This window comes from Lissotriton vulgaris, chromosome 8 (assembly GCF_964263255.1).
Source record: "Lissotriton vulgaris chromosome 8, aLisVul1.2, whole genome shotgun sequence".
Taxonomy (NCBI): domain Eukaryota; kingdom Metazoa; phylum Chordata; class Amphibia; order Caudata; family Salamandridae; genus Lissotriton; species Lissotriton vulgaris.
Genome location: NC_141696.1, coordinates 116,096,184 through 116,119,212, shown reverse-complemented (window position 1 = coordinate 116,119,212; position 23,029 = coordinate 116,096,184). Strand labels below are relative to the sequence as shown.

General features: G+C 48.3%; 1 protein-coding gene across 1 annotated transcript in view; it reads right to left on the bottom strand.

The window, feature by feature from the left end:
• PDE2A (phosphodiesterase 2A) overlaps positions 1 to 17,939 on the bottom strand; it is a 1,077,000-nt gene extending 1,059,061 nt beyond the window's left edge. Inside the window, exon 1 of the mRNA XM_086933797.1 lies at positions 17,658 to 17,939. Within this exon, the coding sequence (XP_086789923.1) occupies positions 17,658 to 17,768 (111 nt within the window). The 5' untranslated portion in view covers positions 17,769 to 17,939. The remainder of the gene's footprint in view (positions 1 to 17,657) is intronic.
• Between the last annotated feature and the right edge of the window lie 5,090 nt (positions 17,940 to 23,029).

Below are 23,029 nucleotides of genomic sequence, written 5' to 3'. Positions count from 1 at the left end.
TGTTCAGGCATTTCCAGGAGTAGAACATGCTCTCGTTCATAGAGAAAGTATATGTTAATCAAAAAAACTTTTTTTCCAGTAAGTATGGCTTACTCCTGAAAATTCTTGAAAAAGACACATCTAAGTCTGGAGTAAAGACAAAATGAAACACAGTACATGTTTTGTAAAGCAGGCCTGAATATTCAGGATGTATTTACTTCAACGACAGAAACATAAAGCTTTGTGAATTGTGCCCTCGACAAAGACTGCAGTTTGTTGGTGTGGTTAAACATTGCCTTTTGGCTTGCAGTCAATTTTGGGGTTTTTCAACTCTCTCCCAACGAGTCTGAACCTACCACGAACAAGCGTTACCCTCAGCCTTCGTGCTCAGCTATGTGAGTGTTTGTGTCATTGACTCATTGACCAGTGGGTCACCTTCTGGTAGGGCGGCAAGTCTAGGCCGCAGCGATGAGCACATGTGGCCAGATCTCAAACCTAGATTATAAGCTTGTTTTAGAAAGGCATTTTCATTAGGGTTGGACGAAACTTGAAGAGTTTTACTCCCCGGAATTCCGCAAAGTAAATAAAAAAACTCAGCGAGATTCCGCAGAGTTCCGCCAGCGTCGGAATTCTGGGCTGCTCGTGCTTATTTTTAGTGCCGGGAGCTTGTCCTATGCTGTAAAATCAGAATGAACGACACCTCGCAGCACACCAGTGGGGGGCTGCTTCTTTCTGCTGCTCTGGTAAATTTTCTACCCAAGCAGCAGCTTTCTCAACGTGAGCAACAACTTTCTCAATACGAATGGTAGCGACCTGCCATGACCACTTGCGTTGAGAAATCTCGCCGGGAGCCAGTCTAGTGCTCGTTTTTCTCGCTCGCTAATTTAAAGTTGGTAAGCCATGTGTGAGAAAAGCTCTGCCATACGGTGGTTGGCAGAGTTTTTGGTGAACTCCAGGCAGTGGGCAAACCTCTGTGAATTCCGCCGGAGCAGCGGAGTTTACCGTCCACCTCTTCTTTTAATTGTATTATACAAATGGAATGGGGATCCATTAGAAAAGAGAGAAACAACACAACTCCTGCAAAAATAACTTTTGTCAAAACATTTTTATTGTCTTGTGGCTCACAATTTTGTTTATTGACACCTCCCCAGAAGGGTGAACAACCTTTACAACGAAACTTTTACAACGCACTACCATTACAATGCGGTCATCACAACGCAAACTATTACAACGCATTGTGCTGGGGGGCGCTGTAGGATAGGAAATAAGTTTAATTTACTATCCAACACCTTCCTTAGTGTCCACGGGGACTGGTGTTGGAATAGTAAATTAAACTTTTCACTATCCAGCACCCCAAAGCACTATGCGTTGTAATGGATTGCGATGTAAAAACCACGTTGTAAAGGCAGGCGTTGTAATAGCCTGCGTTGTAACGTCATACATCCCCCCAGAAGGCATCCAAGAATCAGGACCTTCTGAGATTTCAGATTAAGGGAAATGTTTCCAAGTAACTGACAATTGTTCCATTGTAAACTCACCTGAGGACGCTTCATTTCAGGGAGTACATAGTGCTTCGAAATACCTTCAGGCTTTGCGCATTTAAAGAGTGAGTAACCGCACGCGTGAGTAAAGGGGTGAGTGAGTACACAATTAAAGTGTGTTAGTAAATGAGTCAGTCAGTGAGTTTGAGATAAGCTTGTGAATGAGGGTTCCAGTGAGCGAGTAAATGAGTTAGAACGTTTGTGAATGCACGAGTGAGTGAGCATGTTAGTGAAAGAGTGAGTCAGTCATCAGTGAGCAAGCAAGTAAAAGAGTGAATGAATGAGAGTGGGTTACTGAGTTACTGAGTATGCACACTAATGATTGAGTGGTTGAGTAAACTAGTCACTTAGTCAGTAAAGGAGTGAAGTCGATCGGACAGAGAAACAGTGAGAAAGAACATGCAAACAGCACAGTTTACGGAGTTGCCTTGAGGGATTTGTAAGGTAGAGGAAGCTCTTAAAACCTATTTTGCTTAAGTTCCACACAAACTGACGGCCAGATTCATCAAAGTAAAATCGGCTCGCAAAGGGCCAGATTCTGAGAATCCGGCCCTTTGCGAGCGCTATTTTTGCATTTGGGATTCATCATCCCAAATGCAAAAATCACAATTATAGAACTCGCTAAATTGCGAAGAATCGCATTTAAGGAATCTCAATTAGAGATTCCTTAAATGCTATTCATGAACCTTTTAAAAATTGCGAATTCGCAATATGGGGCCACTATTTACCGCGAAGTGTAACTTCGTGGTAAATAGCGAAAACTTAGAAAAATGCACTTTAGTGCATTTTTCTAAGTTGTATGTTACACACACACACATCTCCTTTGGACATGTGTGTGGGCAACACCTGTGTACATTTGCATCTCAGGGGTGCTACAGGGTGTCCTTTGGACATCCTGGCAACCTTGAAATCGGATCCTTCTTTGCGATTCGCAAATTGCAAATCGCAAATAAGGATTGACTCTCCATTCATTCCTTTGGGCCTTTAGGCTGATAGGAATGAATGGGAAATCGCATCCTTATTTGCGATAAGCAATTTGCGAATCGCAATTAAGGAAGCAGTAGAAATCGCAAAAAATATTGCGATTTCTACATGCATCCCGTTTTGCGAGTCTGTAATAGCGATTCCTTAATAATAGCTAATACAGACTCGCAAAAGGGGACTTTGATGAATCTATATGTAAATTTCCAAACTAAGTTAATAGTAGCCTAATTTGGACCCAATGCGACAGCTGAACCGACAGAGATCAGTTCTGGCCATCTGGGGCAGTTAGGGCTTCTAGACCACCCTCACTCACTGACTCTGCACTACCACCGCCAACTCCTTCCCTCGGGCTTGCGCGCAGCGTAAGTGTAGGCCCCGGGACAGCCTGCTCCTCTGATATCAATGGGAAGGGTTTAAGCGTAAAGGGAACAAGTGCACACTGCAGGATAAGCGGTTGTCAAGTGGACAAAGGACTAGGTAAAATGGGCTTTGTCGAAACACGTGTCGGCTGGCTGAGTTCCATGCAAACCTTGCATTAAAAGAAACAAGAACAAGTCGTGCGAACTTCTTTTTTCGAATTTCATTTGATATAACAAACACTGGTGTTGATTGATGTGTGCACAGGTCCTCTGTTTTACAGCCTGCTCCTCTGACCCCACCAACCAGGACCGGTTCAGGAAACAGAGCATGTGATGGACCGTGACATTTGGAGACATGGCTGCCAACCATTGAGGAATCAATTGATGCATTGATTAGGATTTTGTGTTAATTGCACATCAATTCTTTGGATATGTTAATTGATAAGGAGACGATCGAAATACAAATCAGCCCAAGAAACAAGTCAACAGATGGATATTGATCCGCACTGACCCCTCTTTCACCCTTGAGGTCATGTGAAGGGGTTTTAATTGCCATACACACGTTTATCTAGCATATAAGGGCCATTCATCCAAAAATGTCAAACACCAAATGAACACATGATTACTAAAGGCCTAAACAGAAGCCACAAAACTGCAGCAAAATGAGGCCATTGCATTATCTAATTTACAGGAAAATAAAAACCTCTCGAGGCAGCCCTTCTCCCAGAATTCATTCTAATATTGTTAGCCCCCCCTTGTGCCACTTCCAAGGGGCTCCTATATTTTGAGGCCGCAATGGCTACTGGTTTGCGTGTTGTTGGATGCGGGCAATGCGGCGGCTGCACCTGGCGGGGCTATCACTTTATCCAAATCTTTCCAAAGAGGCTAGACTGACGACAGAAGAACATAAAATGCTCAATGGACAATGCTTTTCGCGTTAGTAATTGTGTTTTGCTCCAGGTTTAGGTGTGACTTACTCCTGCATTTACAGGAGTAAAACGTGCTTAGTCACAAGAAAAAAATCAGATTCGGAATGCTTTTCTACTAGAAATAAATGAGCAAATTACAACTCCAGTGAATAAGACAAAACTACTCACTGAAAAACGCATTGTGTAATCAGCCTGGTATTTCTGTAGGAATGAACACCCTGCCCGGTGGGACACAAAAAGGACCCATAGAAAATGCTTTGCGAATTACGTGTGATAATTTAGGAGTCATTTGCACCTAGGGCAGGAGTAAGACACGGCTATGCAGAGCAAATGCTTTCTGAATTAGGCATGGAAATTCAGGACTAGCTTATACTTAAGGTAGGAGTAAGACAAAAAACATTTCTGACACGTCATTTCACGTGCTTGGTTGGTTGTAATTTAAGACTGTGTTGAAGCAAACTCCTTTTGCCACCATATTACAAAAGCAGGTGTGTCACAAGAATGTTTGTCATATTCGCTGAGAAGCATTTTGTTGTGTTAGTGATGTGTTCTCTTTTGTGCTATTGTAATTTTGTGCTGCGTTATTGCAATGTAATGTGTTTTGACTGTTGTGTTGCATTCTGCTTGACTATATGTGTCAAGTGCTATCTTTTGTGTTGTAATGTTGCTTTGTGTAACGTTATTGTGTTACATCCTGTTCTTTACTTTACAGGTTCTGAAAGTGCTGTTACATTTACAGTCAAAGCAGAACAGACCCTTAAACTTCAACTCACAGGTAACTATTTACCACTACCTAAGGTGGAAAAATAGCGCTACTCCATTTCTTCAATTATTTAGGACAAGAGTCAGCCAAAAACGGTGTTAGAGACTGTGTCTTAAATTAGCAGGTGCAACGCTCACTTTGTATGAAACAGCCCCGCTACTCACAGAAAAGCTATGTGAATCGGATCTGGTGTGTTTCACTCCGCTACTCACCAAAAAAGCTTTGTAAATCGGGTCCGGTGTGTTTCACTCTGCTACTCACAGAAAAAGCTTTGTGAATCGGGCCCGGTGTGTTTCACTCCGCTACTCACAAAAAAAGCTTTGTGAATCGGGCCCCGTGTGTTTCACTCCGCTACTTACAGAAAAAGCTCTGTGAATCGGGTCAGTGTGTTTCAATCCGCTACTCACAGAAAAAGCTTTGTGAATCGGGTCAGTGTGTTTCACTCCGCTACTCACAGAAAAAGCTTTGTGAATCGGGCCCGGTGTGTTTCACTCCGCTGTTCACAAAGAAAGCTTCGTGAGTCGGGTCCGGTGTGTTTTACTCCGCTACTCAAAGATAAAGCTTTGTAAATCGGGTCCAGTGTGTTTCACTCCGCTACTTACAGAAAAAACTCTGTGAATTGGGCCCAGTGTGTTTCACTCCGCTACTCACAAAAAAAGCTTTGTGAATCGGGCCCGGTGTGTTGCACTCCGCTACTCACAGAAAAAGCTCTGTGAATCGGGTCAGTGTTTTTCACTACGCTACTCACAGAAAAAGCTTTGTGAATCGGGCCCGGTGTGTTTCACTCCGCTACTCACAGAAAAAGCTTTGTGAATCGGGCACAGTGTGTTTCACTCCGCTACACACAGAAAAAGCTTTGTGAATCGGGCCCGGTGTGTTTCACTCCGCTACTCACAGAAAAAGCTTTGTGAATCGGGCCCGGTGTGTTTCACTCTGCTGCTCACAAAGAAAGCTTCGTGAGTCGGGTCCGGTGTGTTTTACTCCGCTCCTCAAAGAAAAAGCTTTGTAAATCGGGTCCAGTGTGTTTCACTCCGCTACTTACAGAAAAAGCTCTGTGAATCGGGCCCGGTGTGTTTCACTCCGCTACTCACAGAAAAAGCTTTGTGAATCGGGCCCAGTGTGTTTCACTCCGCTACTCACAGAAAAAGCTTTGTGAATCGGACCCGGTGTGTTGCACTCCGCTACTCACAGAAAAAGCTTTGTGAATCGGGACCGGTGTGTTTTACTCCGCTGCTCACAAAGAAAGCTTTGTGAGTCGGATCCGGTGCGTTTTACTCCGCTACTCAAGGAAAAAGCTCTGTGAATCGGGTCCAGTGTGTTTCACTCCGCTACTTACAGAAAAAGCTCTGTGAATCGGGCCTTGTGTGTTTCACTCCGCTACTCACAGAAAAAGCTTTGTGAATCGGGCCTGGTGTGTTTCACTCCGCTACTCACAGAAAAAGCTTTGTGAATCGGGCCCGGTGTGTTCCACTTCGCTACTCACAGAAAAAGCTTTGTGAATCGGGCCCGGTTTGTTTCACTCCGCTGCTCACAAAGAAAGCTTTGTGAGTCGGGTCCGGTGTTTTTTACTCTGCTACTCACAGAAAAAGCTTTGTAAATCGGGCCCGGTGTGTTTCACTCCGCTACTCACAGAAAAAGCTTTGTGAATCGGGCCCGGTGTGTTTCACTCCGCTACTCACAAAAAAAGGTTTGTGAATCGGGCCCGGTGTGTTTCACTCCGCTACTCACAGAAAAAAGCTCTGTGATTCGGGTCAGTGTGTTTCACTACGCTATTCACAGAAAAAGCTTTGTGAATCGGGCCTGGTGTGTTTCACTCCGCTACTCACAGAAAAAGCTTTGTGAATCGGGCCCGGTGTGTTTCACTCCGCTACTCACAGAAAAAGCTTTGTGAATCGGGCCCGGTGTGTTTCACTCTGCTGCTCACAAAGAAAGCTTCGTGAGTCGGGTCCGGTGTGTTTTACTCCGCTACTCAAAGAAAAAGCTTTGTAAATCGGGTCCAGTGTGTTTCACTCCGCTACTTACAGAAAAAGCTCTGTGAATCGGGCCCGGTGTGTTTCACTCCGCTACTCACAGAAAAAGCTTTGTGAATCGGACCCAGTGTGTTTCACTCCGCTACTCACAGAAAAAGCTTTGTGAATCGGACCCCGGTGTGTTGCACTCCGCTACTCACAGAAAAAGCTTTGTGAATCGGGCCCGGTGTGTTTTACTCCGCTGCTCACAAAGAAAGCTTTGTGAGTCGGATCCGGTGTGTTTTACTCCGCTACTCAAAGAAAAAACTCTGTGAATCGGGTCCAGTGTGTTTCACTCCGCTACTTACAGAAAAAAGCTCTGTGAATCGGGCCCTGTGTGTCTCACTCCGCTACTCACAGAAAAAGCTTTGTGAATCGGGCCCGGTGTGTTTTACTCCACTACTCACAGAAAAAGATTTGTGAATCGGGCCCGGTGTGTTCCACTTCACTACTCACAGAAAAAGCTTTGTGAATCGGGCCCGGTGTGTTTCACTCCGCTGCTCACAAAGAAAGCTTTGTGAGTCGGGTCCGGTGTTTTTTACTCTGCTACTCACAGAAAAAGCTTTGTGAATCGGGCCCGGTGTGTTTCACTCCACTACTCACAGAAAAAGCTTTGTGAATCGGGCCCGGTGTGTTCCACTTCGCTACTCACAGAAAAAGCTTTGTGAATCGGGCCCAGTGTGTTTCACTCCGCTACTTACCGAAAAAGCTCTGTGAATCGGGCCCGGTGTGTTTCACTCCGCTACTCACAGAAGAAGCTTTGTGAATTGGGCCCGGTGTGTTTCACTCCGCTACTCACAGAAAAAGCTTTGTGAATCGGGCCCGGTGTGTTTCACTCCGCTACTCACAGAAAAAGCTTTGTGAATCGGGCCCGGTGTGTTTCACTCCGCTACTCACAGAAGAAGCTCTGTGAATCGGGCCCGGTGTGTTTCACTCCGCTACTCACAGAAGAAGCTTTGTGAATTGGGCCTGGTGTGTTTCACTCCGCTACTCACAGAAAAAGCTTTGTGAATCGGGCCCGGTGTGTTTCACTCCGCTGCTCACAGAAAAAGCTTTGTGAATCGGGCCCGGTGTGTTTCACTCCGCTGCTCACAGAAAAAGCTTTGTAAATCAGGCCCGGTGTGTTTCACTCCGCTACTCAAAGAAAAAGCTCTGTGAATTGGGTCCAGTGTGTTTCACTACGCTACTCACAGAAGAAGCTTTGTGAGTCGGGCCCGGTGTGTTTCACTCCGCTACTCACAGAAGAAGCTCTGTGAATCGGGTCAGTGTGTTTCACTACGCTACTCACAGAAGAAGCTTTGTGAGTCGGGCCCGGTGTGTTTCACTCCGCTACTCACAGAAAAAGCTCTGTGAATCGGGTCAGTGTGTTTCACTACGCTACTCACAGAAGAAGCTTTGTGAATCGGGCCCGGTGTGTTTCACTCCGCTGCTCACAGAAGAAGCTTTGTGAATCGGGCCCGGTGTGTTTCACTCCGCTGCTCACAGAAAAAGCTTTGTAAATCAGGTCCGGTGTGTTTCACTCCGCTACTCAAAGAAAAAGCTCTGTAAATTGGGTCCAGTGTGTTTCACTACGCTACTCACAGAAGAAGCTTTGTGAGTCGGGCCCGGTGTGTTTCACTCCGCTACTCACAGAAGAAGCTTTGTGAGTCGGGCCCGGTGTGTTTCACTCCGCTACTCACAGAAGAAGCTTTGTGAATCGGGCCCAGTGTGTTTCACTCCGCTACTCACAGAAAAAGCTCTGTGAATCGGACCCAGTGTGTTTCACTCCGCTGCTCACAGAAAAAGCTTTGTAAATCAGGCCCGGTGTGTTTCACTCCGCTACTCAAAGAAAAAGCTCTGTGAATTGGGTCCAGTGTGTTTCATTCAATCTTTCTTAGAGGTGGAAAAGCTGCTGAAGGCCGAAGCCATGTGTCCGGCTCCCGCTTGGCTTCAGGTTCTCTCTACCACCCATAAGCCAAAAACAAAACGAGCTTTGTATGAGTGGAACCAGTCCAAGACACAGACCCCATCCAGCGAGCACTTTAGCAGCATTGATTATACACTGACAAGCCTCTCCCTAGAGTCCTCCCCCTGATCTCACACACCCTCATGTGCATCAGCCTACCTCACTTCCATACTACACTAAGACTAACACATGTCCTCTCACATGTTGAGCATTTGAGCACCATCACTCAAGCCTAGTCCCTATTCAGCTGGACTACGACAACGCACTGTATCTATTAACCACTTCCAAACTTGGGAGGAGACTACAGACGATGCAAACCTCAGCGTTCAGACTCATACTCAACCTGTCCAAACAGACCCACATCACCCCACACATCAGGAACCTCCACTGGCTCCCCATACAGAAAAGATGCCAATCCAAGATATTGATACACACCTGCAAAGCCCTACATGAACAAGGACCAGCTTACATCAACCTCTGCATGAACTTCCACCAACCATCCAGAGACCATCGCTCTGCCACCCTGGCCCTCGCACAGGCACCAGGCATCCGTTGAAGGCACAGCGGAGGCCGTTCCTTCTCCAACCTCGCAGCCAAGCCCTGGACCAGCCTTCCCCTCCGCCTCCAGACATCACCCTCACTGGTGGAATTCATGAAGAGACTCAAGACCTGGCTTTTTAGACTAAGCCCTGCAACCTAGCGCTTGGATGCCCTCACAAGTGAGTGTAGCGCTATACAAGTACGGTTTGATTGATTTATTGCTGTGCCTGGAAATTTACCAACCCAGACTTCAGCCCACAGACATATATGCCCGACCCCTATCCTCTCACACCAAGCCTCACTCACTCGCTCTTGCATAGTGAGTCTGCAGCAACTTACGCAGCCACTGAGATACCATCCACCTCCACTTTCCTTCTGGCTGCCCGAAGTCTCTGTTTAGTGTCGAGACTGTCACTGCTTCAGGGCGATCCCCATGTGATGCTTCTACCTGTCCCTACCTTCCCCAGCACATTACTCTGAGTGAGATAGGAGACGAAAACCTGAAAGACAGGATAGAGAGGTGGAAGGGCATTGGACGATGGGCGTGTGTGAGGAAGAGACAGGTTGAGAAATAGGTGACTGCATAATGAGGGACTTGTGAGCACGGTCAGATTGGTAACGTGGGCACTTGGACAATGCCCGAGGGGCCAGTGTCCAGTTCCAGATGTGGGCTGCTCTTTTGGGCAGCCTGGAGGACCGATTTAGGTGGTTTCTGCGTTGTTCGGATACCGCCAGCAGCCCAGTGGGTGCCTGAGTGGCCTTTCTGGAGGCAGATGGGCGTCCATTACCTCCCTTTTATCAAAGGGCTGAGGTGTCTTTCCCTTTCTCTCCTGGGCCGGCCCATTAATGCATGCATATTGAGCGGGGGCCAGGGGTCTGAGCAGAAGTGGCCTCACTTGTTTTCAAGTGTGTTTCACCAGTGTAAACTAAGACGGGCATTTTTTTCTCCCCCCCTTTTTTTTGTAAAATTTAGCCAAAGCAGTGTTTTGCGTAAAGGCAATATTCAACTGTGGGCCACTTTTTTTTTAGCATGCCTGGGACGATTTTTAATCCCAAAACAACCCAGCTTGCGAGAGAGAAGGGAGAGGAATTTGGCCTGGGGAGGATTTAGAAATAGGAGCAGAGAGAAACTGCAGGTGGAGGAAAGAGATGCCTAGAAGAAGGGTGAGGCTGCAGCAGAGTCATATAGAGCTGGGGCAAAGTCAGTGTGACCTATGACTGAGTGTGACTGCCTGCACTACCGGCCTATCAGGGCCCTTGGTCTTTCACAGAAAGGCCATACCCAACTATGGGCCGGTCCGCCACGGCCCCACCCCTCGTGCATCCCTACACCCCAGCATGGCTGTCGCGTCTCCTGGTTTGGCTCTAAGAGAAAATCCGTTCTCCGGGCTCAGCTTTTCCATAAATGACCTGGCTAGCCCCAAATACCAGAACTGAATTAGTATTGCCGGACTGATACACCACAATAACTAGGGCACAAGTCCTAAAAAAAAGAAGTGGGGGGACGATGTCACCGGAAGTGACGTCACAACAGGAAGTGACGTCACGAAAGGTGGCTTGCACCATTGGGCTCATTGCCTCCCCTCGGTCACCCCATAGATGCGATCGCATCTGAGAAGTCAGCGCGTGAGCAGCGTGCTGTGAGCTCCGATCTCGTCCCAGAGAGGCCAAAGAATGAAGCCCAGCTGTTTGGCAGGGGGGACGGCGTCCACCCAGTAAAATAAGTGGGGGGACGCCGTCCACCCGCGTGGTACCCCGACTCGAGAACTGACAATAACTCTGTCAATCGGTGACAAGAGCATTTAGTTTTAAATACTGCATCAGCTGAGATACCGCCCTGCATCTTTGTCCCTGTAATGTACCTTTGTATTTCACTTCACTTGACCAGGAGATCTGAAGGTACGAATTGAAAACGTAAAATAAAAGTTCTAATTTGTGCATTGCTCATGCTGCTGGCGTTGAGCCTGCCAAGCGCTCTCGGTTCCACAAAAGGATACCTAGCAGGCGTAAATGAATGTACAACATGGCACTGCACACAGCTCTGCAGTGGTAAAGCATGCACATGGGGGAGGGGGAGTAGAGGGGTCGAGGAGTGGTTTGCCTTGAAAGTTTGTGAACACCCACAAAACGTTAGTGTTTTTTAGCATTACGCAGGCGGGACTGTACTGTGAGTGCTATTCCACATTCCCAGAAATGTACTCACGGTTTCACCTGTGGATGTCTTGAAATCTCCCAATGGGGTGGGTTTCCAGGTCTGATACTGGATATGCTTAGTCACTTACATACATCTGAGCATAGGCGTATAGGTGCCAATCCATATACACACATCTGAGCATAGGCGTATAGGTACCAATCCATATACATACATCTGTGCATAGGCGTATAGGTACCAATCCATATACATACATCTGAGCATAGGCGTATAGGTACCCACCATATACATACATCTGTGCATAGGAGTATAGGTACCAATCCATATACATACATCTGAGCATAGGCGTATAGGTACCCACCATATACATACATCTGTGCATAGGAGTATAGGTACCAATCCATATACATACATCTGTGCATAGGAGTATAGGTACCAATCCATATACATACATCTGAGCATAGGCGTATAGGTACCAATCCATATACATAGATCTGAGCATAGGCGTATAGGTACCAATCCATATACATACATCTGTGCATAGGCGTATAGGTACCAATCCATATACACACATCTGAGCATAGGCGTATAGGTACCAATCCATATACATACATCTGAGCATAGGTGTATAGGTACCAATCCATATACATACATCTGGGCATAGGCGTATATGCACCAATATAAATGTATGACCTTTTGGAGATGGCACTAGTCAAGAAATATAAAAGAACACAATGACAGTGAGGAAGAATAATTTGCACAGGATCACATAACTGGGGAAACAGAGGAGCTGTGATTGGAACTCCAGCTTCTTATACATATAGACGACTATCTAACCTCTGGGTTCAGATACATTTGATTTTGAATACGCAGTGTGCATTTCAAGAATAAACAACGTAAAACCCCACGTTATGCCCCAGCAGTGCGCTTCATTCTGTGAGTAATAAGTGTAGTTATTACAGAGTAGTTCTAACCAGACGCATACAGCGCCCAGCATGCCTGGCATGTATAGCGCTGCTCTGTTTGTTTCATATTTACAATGTTTTTCGTGCTTCCGGGGAAGCATCTCTTGACACTCTTTCGCTTGCGTCTCTGATGAAAAGCTGCTGCTTTGTATTCTGCATGTTTTCATAAACAACTGCACGAAACTCCCGGTAAAAAGACAAACTCGTCCCGGCTAATGAGCTGATGGTATCTGTGGAGAGCGCGCGCAGCTCTCAGCAGCCAGCAGAAAATTGTTTTATGTCAAAGACCGGATTGAGAACAAGTTTAGCGTCCATGGTCCGCACAAAACAACCCCCACCTGCCCACAAAAAACAGGAAAGATAAAATATATTATCAAAAGTTCGACCACAGAATATTGTTGTACACGTGCACACACTTGCTGTGTCTATTACAATAAATGCACAGACCCCCTACAATGACAGGGGTGGTTTGTTTAACACCCCCATCCACAGCCCTGTAATAAACTGGTACATAATTCGAAATCGAACCCAAAATGTTTCACGAGAACCTATTCGAAAGCAGCTGTTTATTCAGTGAAGTGCGGGGCTCGTGTTGTTTCTGGGCACAGGCCTGTTTTGGCAGATAATGAAACTGGTGGAGAAGGAGGTCACGTGACAGCTCTGCTCACACAGTGTGGGCACGTGGGTATCAGAAGTCAGTCAGTCCCCTTGGAGGGAGGCCTGCACACTCCTCTGGGAAGATGCTTCCATGTTTGTTAGCACACACATCATTTCTTACTTTCTTTCAATCTCTTCCATTTTTTGATGATATGAGTTTCAAATTTTATTATACAACTTTGTAAAGAATTCAAATTTGTAACCTATGGGTATTTCATCATATTGAACAATGTTATTATCGGTATAATTTGTTTTATTGATGTCTTAATAAAATGTTTACTTTTAAACTGAAACAAAGGGTTCCAAGTCAGCCACCAAAGCCCCGTGGTTGGCGTGGATCGCCCTTGCTGTGCCAATTGCCAACCAGTAAATTGATTTTTCAGGAGCATAAAATACACGATGCATAGATTTCTCAGTCAAGCCAATGGAACCGGAAAGAACACAAATGTAGTGATGACAGTACCACGTGGTGTGACTGAGCTCGTGACAGTGGACGCCACCAGGCACGCCCCTCCTGTGTGCAGTGCTACCTGCAGGGGGCGACACTCCTGCCGTGCCCTGGGGTGGCGGCGTGTTTTCTGCAACAAATGCACACGGGACGCTACAATAAAGGTCGAAGTCGGTAGGCAAAGACATATGTGCACTTACCCACACCAAAGTGTGGCTATAAAGGTGCAGCACACTGCTGCAGGGGATGGTGAAGAGAAGCTTCCTGCGGCCAATGGGTAACTCAGGGCTGTTTACTGTCCGCGTGCCGTGCAGTGCTCTAATGTACACTGCGCTTCAAACGCAAGCACTGGGCCAGGAAGGGTAGAGGCTGCAGCTTTTCAAGAACTGACTGCTCGTAACCGTATCGTATGTGAATATGCTGAATATACGGCCTGGCATCAGAGTCGGGGCCCCAGGGGTCAACGCGGGGTCACTCCTGCCTGGGACAGACATGACATAAGATGATTCTTTTTTTTCAGTTTTATATAGCGCGAACTCGACCCGAAGGTATCAGAGCGCTTTACATGAGCACCAGGTGCATTACAGATGGACACATTCATGTTGTTAGGCACGGGGAGATTCAGGGATGTGCCCGAATCACAGGGTGTTGAGCGTCTCTGCCGAGACTCCAAACTGGTTCCCCAGCTTTAGAGTCGGCCGCTCTAGCCCTTAATCCACATCCTCTTCAGGTAATGAAGGGGAAATCCTGATTTAAGAACGTCTTAGGGCTGCCATAAGCCAGGTGAAACGGCCTGATCTATGCAGGGGTTTGCCCTCAGAAAATCTTTGGAAAGTTTCAATGCACAGCTGTTAGTCTGTCTTAAATGCCGGTATATTACTTGTAAATAAGGCCCAAATGCCATAGGATTGTATAGCCCTGTATAACTCGGGCATCTCACAGGTTTAAGGCCGTTTTAGCATTTCTGGACTTGACTTGCAAAGGATTTTGCCTGACTCCAACATGGAGGTCTCCTTGATGAATCGACCACAATTTAATGGTTTAGGACATTCTTAAGATTGCTGCACTAACTCACCTAAAACACTGTTTCTGAACGTAGGATAGTCTCGCTCCTAAAACAACCGTTTCTGTCTTTAGACGATAGTAACAGTGACTTAAGCCGGTGAAAACTGTGCAAAACCGACCCTACTAAAGCATCATTTCATGGTCCAAGGGATGCCCCCGCCATGAAAAGGACGTCCCGCCGTGACCAGCACCGGTTTATCAAAAATATCACACTAAAAATAGAAGTGTGGGCGTTGTAGGCGCTATATGGAACACAACACACAAACCACACGCTGCAGAAGCACCGAATGTAAACAGCTGCGTGCGCCAGCGGCGCGAGTCCCCCTACCTGCACATGCCGGCGCTATAATAATCACTCAAACTACGGGTCAATAACGCAAAGGGAGAATTCTTCGCAGTGGTCCCGGGGCGGCGGAGCGTCGTCCAAGCACTCTATCACAAGTAAACAATTGATTTTGTCCCCCCCCCCCCCCCCCCCTCTCTCCATCAGCCCTCCTCCCCGACGGAATGTGATGAGCAGCCCGCGATCAATAACGGAAGAAGCGGCCCCGCTGGAGGCGCAGCCTTTCAGCAGATGCGCATGTTAACAGGAGCAGCTCAAGCAGGCACTTACTTCACGTGGACGAGCACTTTCTGCTAATGCACTTAGACCAGGGGTTCTGTCCAGAGCACCTCCCCCATTTGGGAGACAAGGAAACGGAGTTAAAGAGGGAGATTAGGTGATTGCACCAAGATCACACAGTGAGGTTTAACTGTACCGCCTCCACAGGAAAGGTGGTTCTCTGGTTCCAAAGAGGACGGTTCGGACGCTGGTGCACGCCGCCTTGTCACCATCGCTGCACAACTGTACACCAGCGTCCAAACTCAACAGTCACTCATGGTGTGTTCCTGACCTGACATGGGTTCCAACCCCATATGTCCTCCCTGTTCACACCATGTGATCTTGGCCAAGTCAGTTCGTTTCCCAGTGCCTTGCGTATGGCCATGGGACATATGGGTTCCAACCCCATATGTCCTCCCTGTTCACACCATGTGATCTTGGACAAGTCAGTTCGTTTCCCGGTGCCTTGCGTATTCGCTGACAAAACTAGGCGCCCTTAAAAATAGTTTTCAGAGTTAAATCAGAAACAGGGCTTTTACGGTTGTTGTTCTGGCGCTTTGTGGATTGCCATAAAAGAACTAGGCGCTACGCGTAGTGCTCATTCTGCATAACTGTGTAGCCGAGATCCGCGCATGCCAACATTGCTCGGCACCAGCAGGTGCTGGGGCTGAACTGAACTCCCAGCAGGGTCTCGTCCCAGCGTCTCTGCACCTCAAAATATCTTTTTTTAAGAATGCATTCCACGGAGGGTCGGCATTGACCGCCTGTCCATCCGCGCCTCGCTGCAAACAAGCGCTAGTACGGCAGAGACGCACTTAAAACGCGCAAATATTCGGAAATTCTGCAAAGCCCCTGCCAACTGTCTAGTGATCTTTCTTTGTGTGCTGGTCCTGCGCCTGTAACTAATGTCTCCAGTTAAGGCGGGCTAGAGAGCAGAAGAACAGGCGGTCTGCCCAAGATCACAATATTTGGTGAAGTAGGTAGAAAAGCCGGGATTAATACTGAAGTGTTCGTGACCCAGGGGCAAGAACTTTACAACTATCCCACGTCACCCCACTCTGCGTTCTATTTTTGGAAACGGGGATTATTTTAGCACGGATGTGGGCGCAAGAGAAATACTAGTGTTATGCGAACTCGTTCTAACAAAGACAATAACACGTACACAACTACTGCGACCAGTAATTATGTAACAACATTAAAATCACCCCCCTCGCTACTACTCCTACCAATGAGACCGATATTAGCAACATTGTTATTAATTAGAACATAGTTTTCATCTCTATAGCGCCCAGACACAGCTCCATCGTGTGAAGCGCTTTGAACACCACCGAATGCAGGCACTGCAAGGAGTGTCTGTACAACCAATCAGCCATCCATAGACATCTCAACCCGGTGGGACTGTCGCGACTTTTCATCCCTCCGAGGTCGATATAACACTAGGTCCATTCAGCGGACTTCTGATGAGGGCGCCTTGTGCTTCTGTGAGGCAGCCAGACCTGGCAGGAAGGGTCACTTAGGGCCCTGATTTTAACAGTACCACGAGGAGTGCGTGTCCCTTTATTCGCTGCCAGCACCCACTGTGAAGCCCCCCCCCCACCCCCTCCGCACCACAGCACATATATGCAGCTAGACACGTCACAAGGAGAGCAGTGACAACAAGACCGGCACGCGCCCGAGCACGAAAGTAAACCCTGCAGCCTGCACTCTCACTCTCGGCGCTTTAAATAGCGCACCATTCCATTAGCTGAAGTCACAACCTATGCAGGGGACAACCCCCCCCCCCCCCACCCCAACACTTCTTCCCACCCACAAAGACCTCACACGTTGAGAAAAGGTGGTCCATGGACCACAACATCACTGCTTGTGAATTGGAGAAAACTGGAGTTTGAAGCTGAATTTTATTTTTAAAAAAACACTGTGATCCTGTGCAATTCCCTGCGCCGCTGTTCGTGTGCTCACCAACATAATCTTTTAAACACAGCCTGTACACCAGGAGTAGGCGCTATGCAACACATACCCAGACCCTTCCCAATGACCTCCAGTCTGCAGACATTTCGTAAAAACGCATTCCTTTTTACCCCCCAAAAACTGAAACATTGCGATGTCCAGCATTTCAACAAATATTCGCTCCACATTTCATGAAAAACAAACATAGTTTACATTTAACTACAAGGTGTGCGTGCTCCATATCGCCCATACATTTAGTATCAAGCGCGTTCAACGCTGACCACATACTGCAGTCGGAATCTATGCACTTTAACACCAGTTACCCCGTCCCGAAGTCTAACATCGTAGATGCAAATACCCCCCCCCCCCCACCCCCTCTGCTGGAGGGTCCCCCGTTCACCACGTGTCCAGTACACATATACACATCTACATACGGGACTCGACACCTGCGTCGATTCTGACCATTTTAAGAGAAAATGAAGTTTAGACCCGACATTAAATGGGAAGTGAACGCGATCACAGCGGGGAAAAGTTGAAATATGAGCACTTTGGAGGCACGAGCACTTCATTGTTGTACCAACAGAGCAGTTCTCACCTGCAGCCCCCCCCCGCCCCCCCCCCCGTGCACACGTGCTTATACACAGGGTATGCTTGGCACTGCACACAGCCCAAGAGACAGCAATAACTTCGAAGAGGCACAAGCAGCGCGGCGCTGTCACAAGATCACACCGGCGCGCACAGGGGACGCGGGGACTGGCGGCGCCGTCTCTTACCTGCAGGGCGTCCGAGCATGCCGGCTTCTCCTCCGCCTTCAGGAAGACCTGCTGGCCCCGTCTGAAAAATTGAAGGACTGCGATGAGGATGTGGTTGAGAATGAGTACCATCGCTGCCGCTGCTGCCTGGTGCCCTCCCGTCTGCTCCCCGCACTCCCTGCGCCGTGACAGGCAGGCAGCAGCAGGCACTCACTCACACAGGCACGCACACACACGCACACAGGCACACGCCGCTCCGCTCGCAGGTTTGTCTACATGTATAAACACACATTAATCTCTGCCCCACGAGGGCTCCGGAGCAGGCACTCCCCGGCCCCTCCCTTGCACTCCTCCCCAGCCCCCACCCTCCCCTCCCCGGGCTGCTGCTGCTGCCTGCGCCGCCTCGCCATCCTCCACCACACCTGCTCCGCCGGAGCCGGGGCAGGCAGCAGGCGAGCAGGCAGAGCGCAGCGCGTGTGCCACAGCAGGCAGGGCTGCGGCAGGCAGGCACAGGCAGCTTCCCGGGTCTTAGTGCCGCGAGCAGGCGCAGAGCAGGCAGAGCCCCGACCTCGCTTATTTATTGATGTGCTTATATATAGCGGTGGCCTCAGGGCGCCTGGCAGGAGTACAGGTACCAAACTATTATAGCAGGCACATGGCCGGAGGCTTAAGGGCGCTTTATAGGAGTACAGGCACCAAACTATGATAGCAGGCACATGGCGCAGAGGCATCCGAGCGCTTTACAGGAGTACAGGCACCAAACTATGATAGCAGGCACATGACACGGAGGCATTCGAGCGCTTTACAGGAGTACAGGTACCAAACTATTATAGCAGCCACATGGCTGGAGGCTTAAGGGCGCTTTACAGGAGTACAGGCACCAAACTATGACAGCAGGCACATGGCAGGGAGGCATTCGAGCGCTTTACAGGAATACAGGCACCAAACTATCATAGCAGGCACATGGCCGGATGCATCAGAGCGCTTTACAGGAGTAGAGTACAGGTACCAAACTATCATAGCAGGCAGATGGTCACGTCACTTGGCACCATAGTACTTTACAGAAGTACAAATGGCAAACAATTATTGGAGACACATGGCCTGGAAGAACCAGAGCGCTTTAAAGGAGTACAGGTGCCAACAAATTACAGCAGGTACATGGTCAAGTGGCGTAAGAGCGCTTTACAGGAGTACAGTTACCAAGCGATTGTAGCAGGCACATGGTCAATGGCACCAGAGTCCAGATCCTTCCTCTCCACCACCATCCTCTGACCGTATAGCGGCTAGAAATGGCTCCCTCCTAGATACCTTATTTCTCACTAATAATTACCCCTCATGGCCCGTTGTGACCGAGTCAAGACATCGCAGTCAGCACCCTAGTCTGCCTCCTCCCACCCCTTCATTGTTAGATAGCGCTAGCACCCCTAACTCCACCGCTCACAGTAGTGCCTTGTCTGCCCCCAGAAGCCCCTCCCCCATTCCGATATGCTATCCTGACTTGCTCCCTCGTGCCTCCAGGGACCTCTCTCCATCCGATCCCTCTCCCCTATCCTACCCTCCCCTCGCTCCGTGCACACAGCTCCATCCCCCTGAACCCCTTTCTGTCGGACTCAGCCATTCGACATCTGCCCGGCTGTCCCCTGCCCCTCCTCCAGCTCCTGTCTCCCACTGCAGGGTCCCCCGAACAGGCCCTCCCATTCCCATCTTCTCACTTCATTGGAAGGCCGACTTGACGAGATAACATCTGCCTGCAACAACGTAAGGCAGAGGTGCGCAGCCTATTACTTATCACTGAGGAATTGTCAGCTAACTCCAGGTTAAGCTGCTTCGTGAGGAACAACCACTATCCCCGCTCGGTCCCAGCTAGGGGTCGTGCCGGGTGCTCTCCCCCCCTTATACTTGGCGGCCTACATCCCGCATCACACATAGTTGGGTCTCCGCTCCTCACCCCAACAACCCTTCTCGCCCCTCTAGATGTCGAACCCCCTTGTCTGTGCAGGGCGTTATGCCGGGGTGGTGATATCAGGCGGGGGAGGGTCAGGGTGTGGGGTTGTAAAATGCGGGATATGGACCATTACAGGAATAAAACGAATTTCATTGCCCACGCTGCATCGCCAAATGTGATGCAGCGTGAGCAACGAAATTCGTTTTTTTTTCCCGGTACTTATCTATCCCGCATTTTACAACCCCCCCACCCTGACCCTCCCCTGCCTGACATCACCACCCGGTATAACGCCCTGGACGGGCCTTGCCTGCCTACTGCTCTCATACGATCCAGCTCACCCCTCCCCCTTACCAAACGTGCAACTAATAGAATCCATCCCCACGGACCCCATCAGAGAACCGAGGACAAACACCAGAACCCTAAACGAGAACAACCTCAGGAGGATCACCACCACTCTTACTGCACCAATGGACACCAACATAAGTCTCAAACGCGTACTCCTAAGCTGCCGATCGGCTGTTACACATGCGGCGGACATTGCCGACATCATCTTTGCACATGATCTTGACCATGTAATGTTGACAGAAACCTGGCTAAATGACTCAGCTGTGTTTCCCTGGACCTTTTAATGCCTCCCAACTATGACATCATTAGGTTGTACAGAGCTTGTGGTCAAGGTGGAGGCATAGCATGTTTATACCGCAGCAATCTAATAGTGAAAGTTCTTCAAGCCGACCTCCTGCCGTCATGTGAATACCTTTGCACTGAAGTGACTGCTGGCAACAATCTCTCGTGTCGACTGCACACTTTCTACCAGCCCCCACGTGAAAACCTTCCCTTCACAGAACAGGTCATGGACATTATCTCTTCTAACGCTGACGTCCATGGTACTCAGATCCTCCTGGGAGATTTCAAGCTCCACTGGAGTGAAGCAAATGATATGGTGGTTAATAGCCTTAAATCTACTTGATCTCAACTTAACCCAAATTTGTGACAGCCCTACTCATATCAAAGGAGCTACCTTAGATCTTTTCATTGATAAACCCAACTCCGTCCTCCTTGAGTCGACCCTCCCATGTGATTGGACTGACCACTATTGGATCAACTTCCTCATCTTGGATTGGGTAAGAGTAAATAGATCCCAGCCTAAGAACCCAAAACAGCTGGAAAGATGTCTACGGAACATTAACTCACAAAATCTGACTGCTCTCTGTGATAACATCATGCCCCCTCGTTGCACATGTCGGACGTCCACGACCTCACGGACCACTATAACCGCAAAATTCTCAATGTACTAGACCCGGTTGCTTCACTACAGCTTAAGAAAATGTCCTCTAAACTCTCCAAACTTTGGGTCAATGAGAGTCTCAATTCCGATAGAAGAAACGTAAGGCTTGCAGAAAGGTCATGGCGAGCCACAACCTCCCTTGAACATCTCCACCATTTGAGATCCCTGCGAAGCCTATACAATAAACGCATCAGAGGCTCGAAGGCCACCTTTTTCAGATCTCAACTAGACCAGGCAAAAAACCGTCTCAAAAACAGTTCAAACTCATCCTGTCACAAGCTAACAGCCAGCCTAATTACTCATCACGGGGTCAAGGGTCTCTGCCGAACTGTGAAGAATTTGCGGTCTTCTTCACGGATAAGACTATCAAGATTGAGACTGAATTACACTCTGCCCTAGATCACCTTTTGATCAATCCTCTGTTCACCCTCCATCCCCCAGGCCTAGATCTCACTGACCCTGCGCAGCCCTGACTGCCCAAAAATAACGCATCCTGGAGCCTGTTCCAAACCTTGGATGAAGGCACGGTTCGCAAAATGCTGGGGACGTTGAAACCTTCCAATCACTACAATGACCCTCTGCCAGCGAATCTTTTCCCAGAGGTTAGAGTCTCCTTACTAACACTCTGGACTACGATCGTTAATGCTTCACTTCAGCAAGGTGCGATTTCTGATTGCCTTAAATCGGGCCAAGTGACCCCGATTTTAAAAAAACCATCCGTGGATCCCACTGACCTTCATATCTTTCGCCCAATTTCTAACATCCCTACCTTAGTAAAGCTCCTGGAGAAATGTGGGCTTGCCCAACTTTGTTCACATGTTGAACACGTTCGACTCCTAGACCAATATCAATCTGGTTTCCGCCCGGGGTCATAGTACAGAGTCCGCATTAACGCACATTGTTGATGACGAGCTAAGAATATCGGACCATAATGAGTCGTGCCTACTGATCCTTCTTGACCTCTCGTCAGCATTTAATACTCTCAAACAGGATAACCTAATTGATCTCTTGAAACACAGAATGAGGCTGTCTGGGCCTGTACTTAACTGGTTCTCTTCGTTTCTTCAGAACCGATCCCAAAGCTTCAAGGTGAACCAATCCCTTTCCCATCCTGCACCAGTCACGCTGGGGGTCCCCCAAGGTTCAGCACTGTCTCCCACACTCTTCAACCTGTTTATGGAGCCTCTGACAGAAATTTTGAAATCATCCAGCATTCACTATCACATGTACGCAGATGATACCCAACTATACCTGAAGATTTCCCCCCCTGAGGACATCCAATCCCTCAATTCAATACTGCTGGAAAAACAAAGCTTGCTGACATGTAACCACCTGAAGCTAAATGCTTTCAAAGCCGAATTCCTGTTAATCTCACCTCACAAGCATCCCCCGATCTTGGAACAATGGTTGAATCAATTTACGGCTCTAAACTGCAGACCTCTCCTCGTTGATTCAGCATCTTCTCTGGGTATCATTCTAGACAAAAGCCTGAACATGCAGAAGCACATCAGCTCCCTTACCAAAGGAGCGAACTACCAACTCCGTATCTTGAGGAAACTCAAACCCTATCTACCGGCTCAGGACCTAAAGGTGGCAGTGCAAGCACTAGTGATCTCCAAGTGGACTATGGTAGTGCAACGCTTTGCAGACTGCCCAGAGTAAAGACAGCTCCTCTTTGCGTTGCCCTCAATTCTGCTACTAGGCTCATAACAGGCACTAACGGATTCAACCATATCTCTCCGGACTTGCGGGCCCTGCACTGGCTTCCCTATGAAACGAGGATACAGTTAAAAATTGCATGCATGGCACACAAAGCCATACACTTCAAGACTCCCCTGTACCTCTCTCAGAAGCTGGAGCTCTGATGTGGTTCTAGAGCCTCCAGAAGCGCCAGCACCCTTTTACTCAAACATCAAAAATGTAAGAAAAAGAAGACCTACAATCGAGCCTTCTCAGGTATGGCACAGAGGATCTGGAACTCCCTTCCCCCTGAAGTCAGGCTGAATTCCTCCACGGTCCTCTTCAAAAAAGAGGTCAAAGGGCTCTTGATGAAAAAAATCGTGCCTCTGCTGGGCCCCCTCATCTGATTGGGGGCCAGAAACGTAGATTTGTGGCCCAGAATCTGGGCTCTCGAGAATGTTCAGCCAATTTTTAGACTGT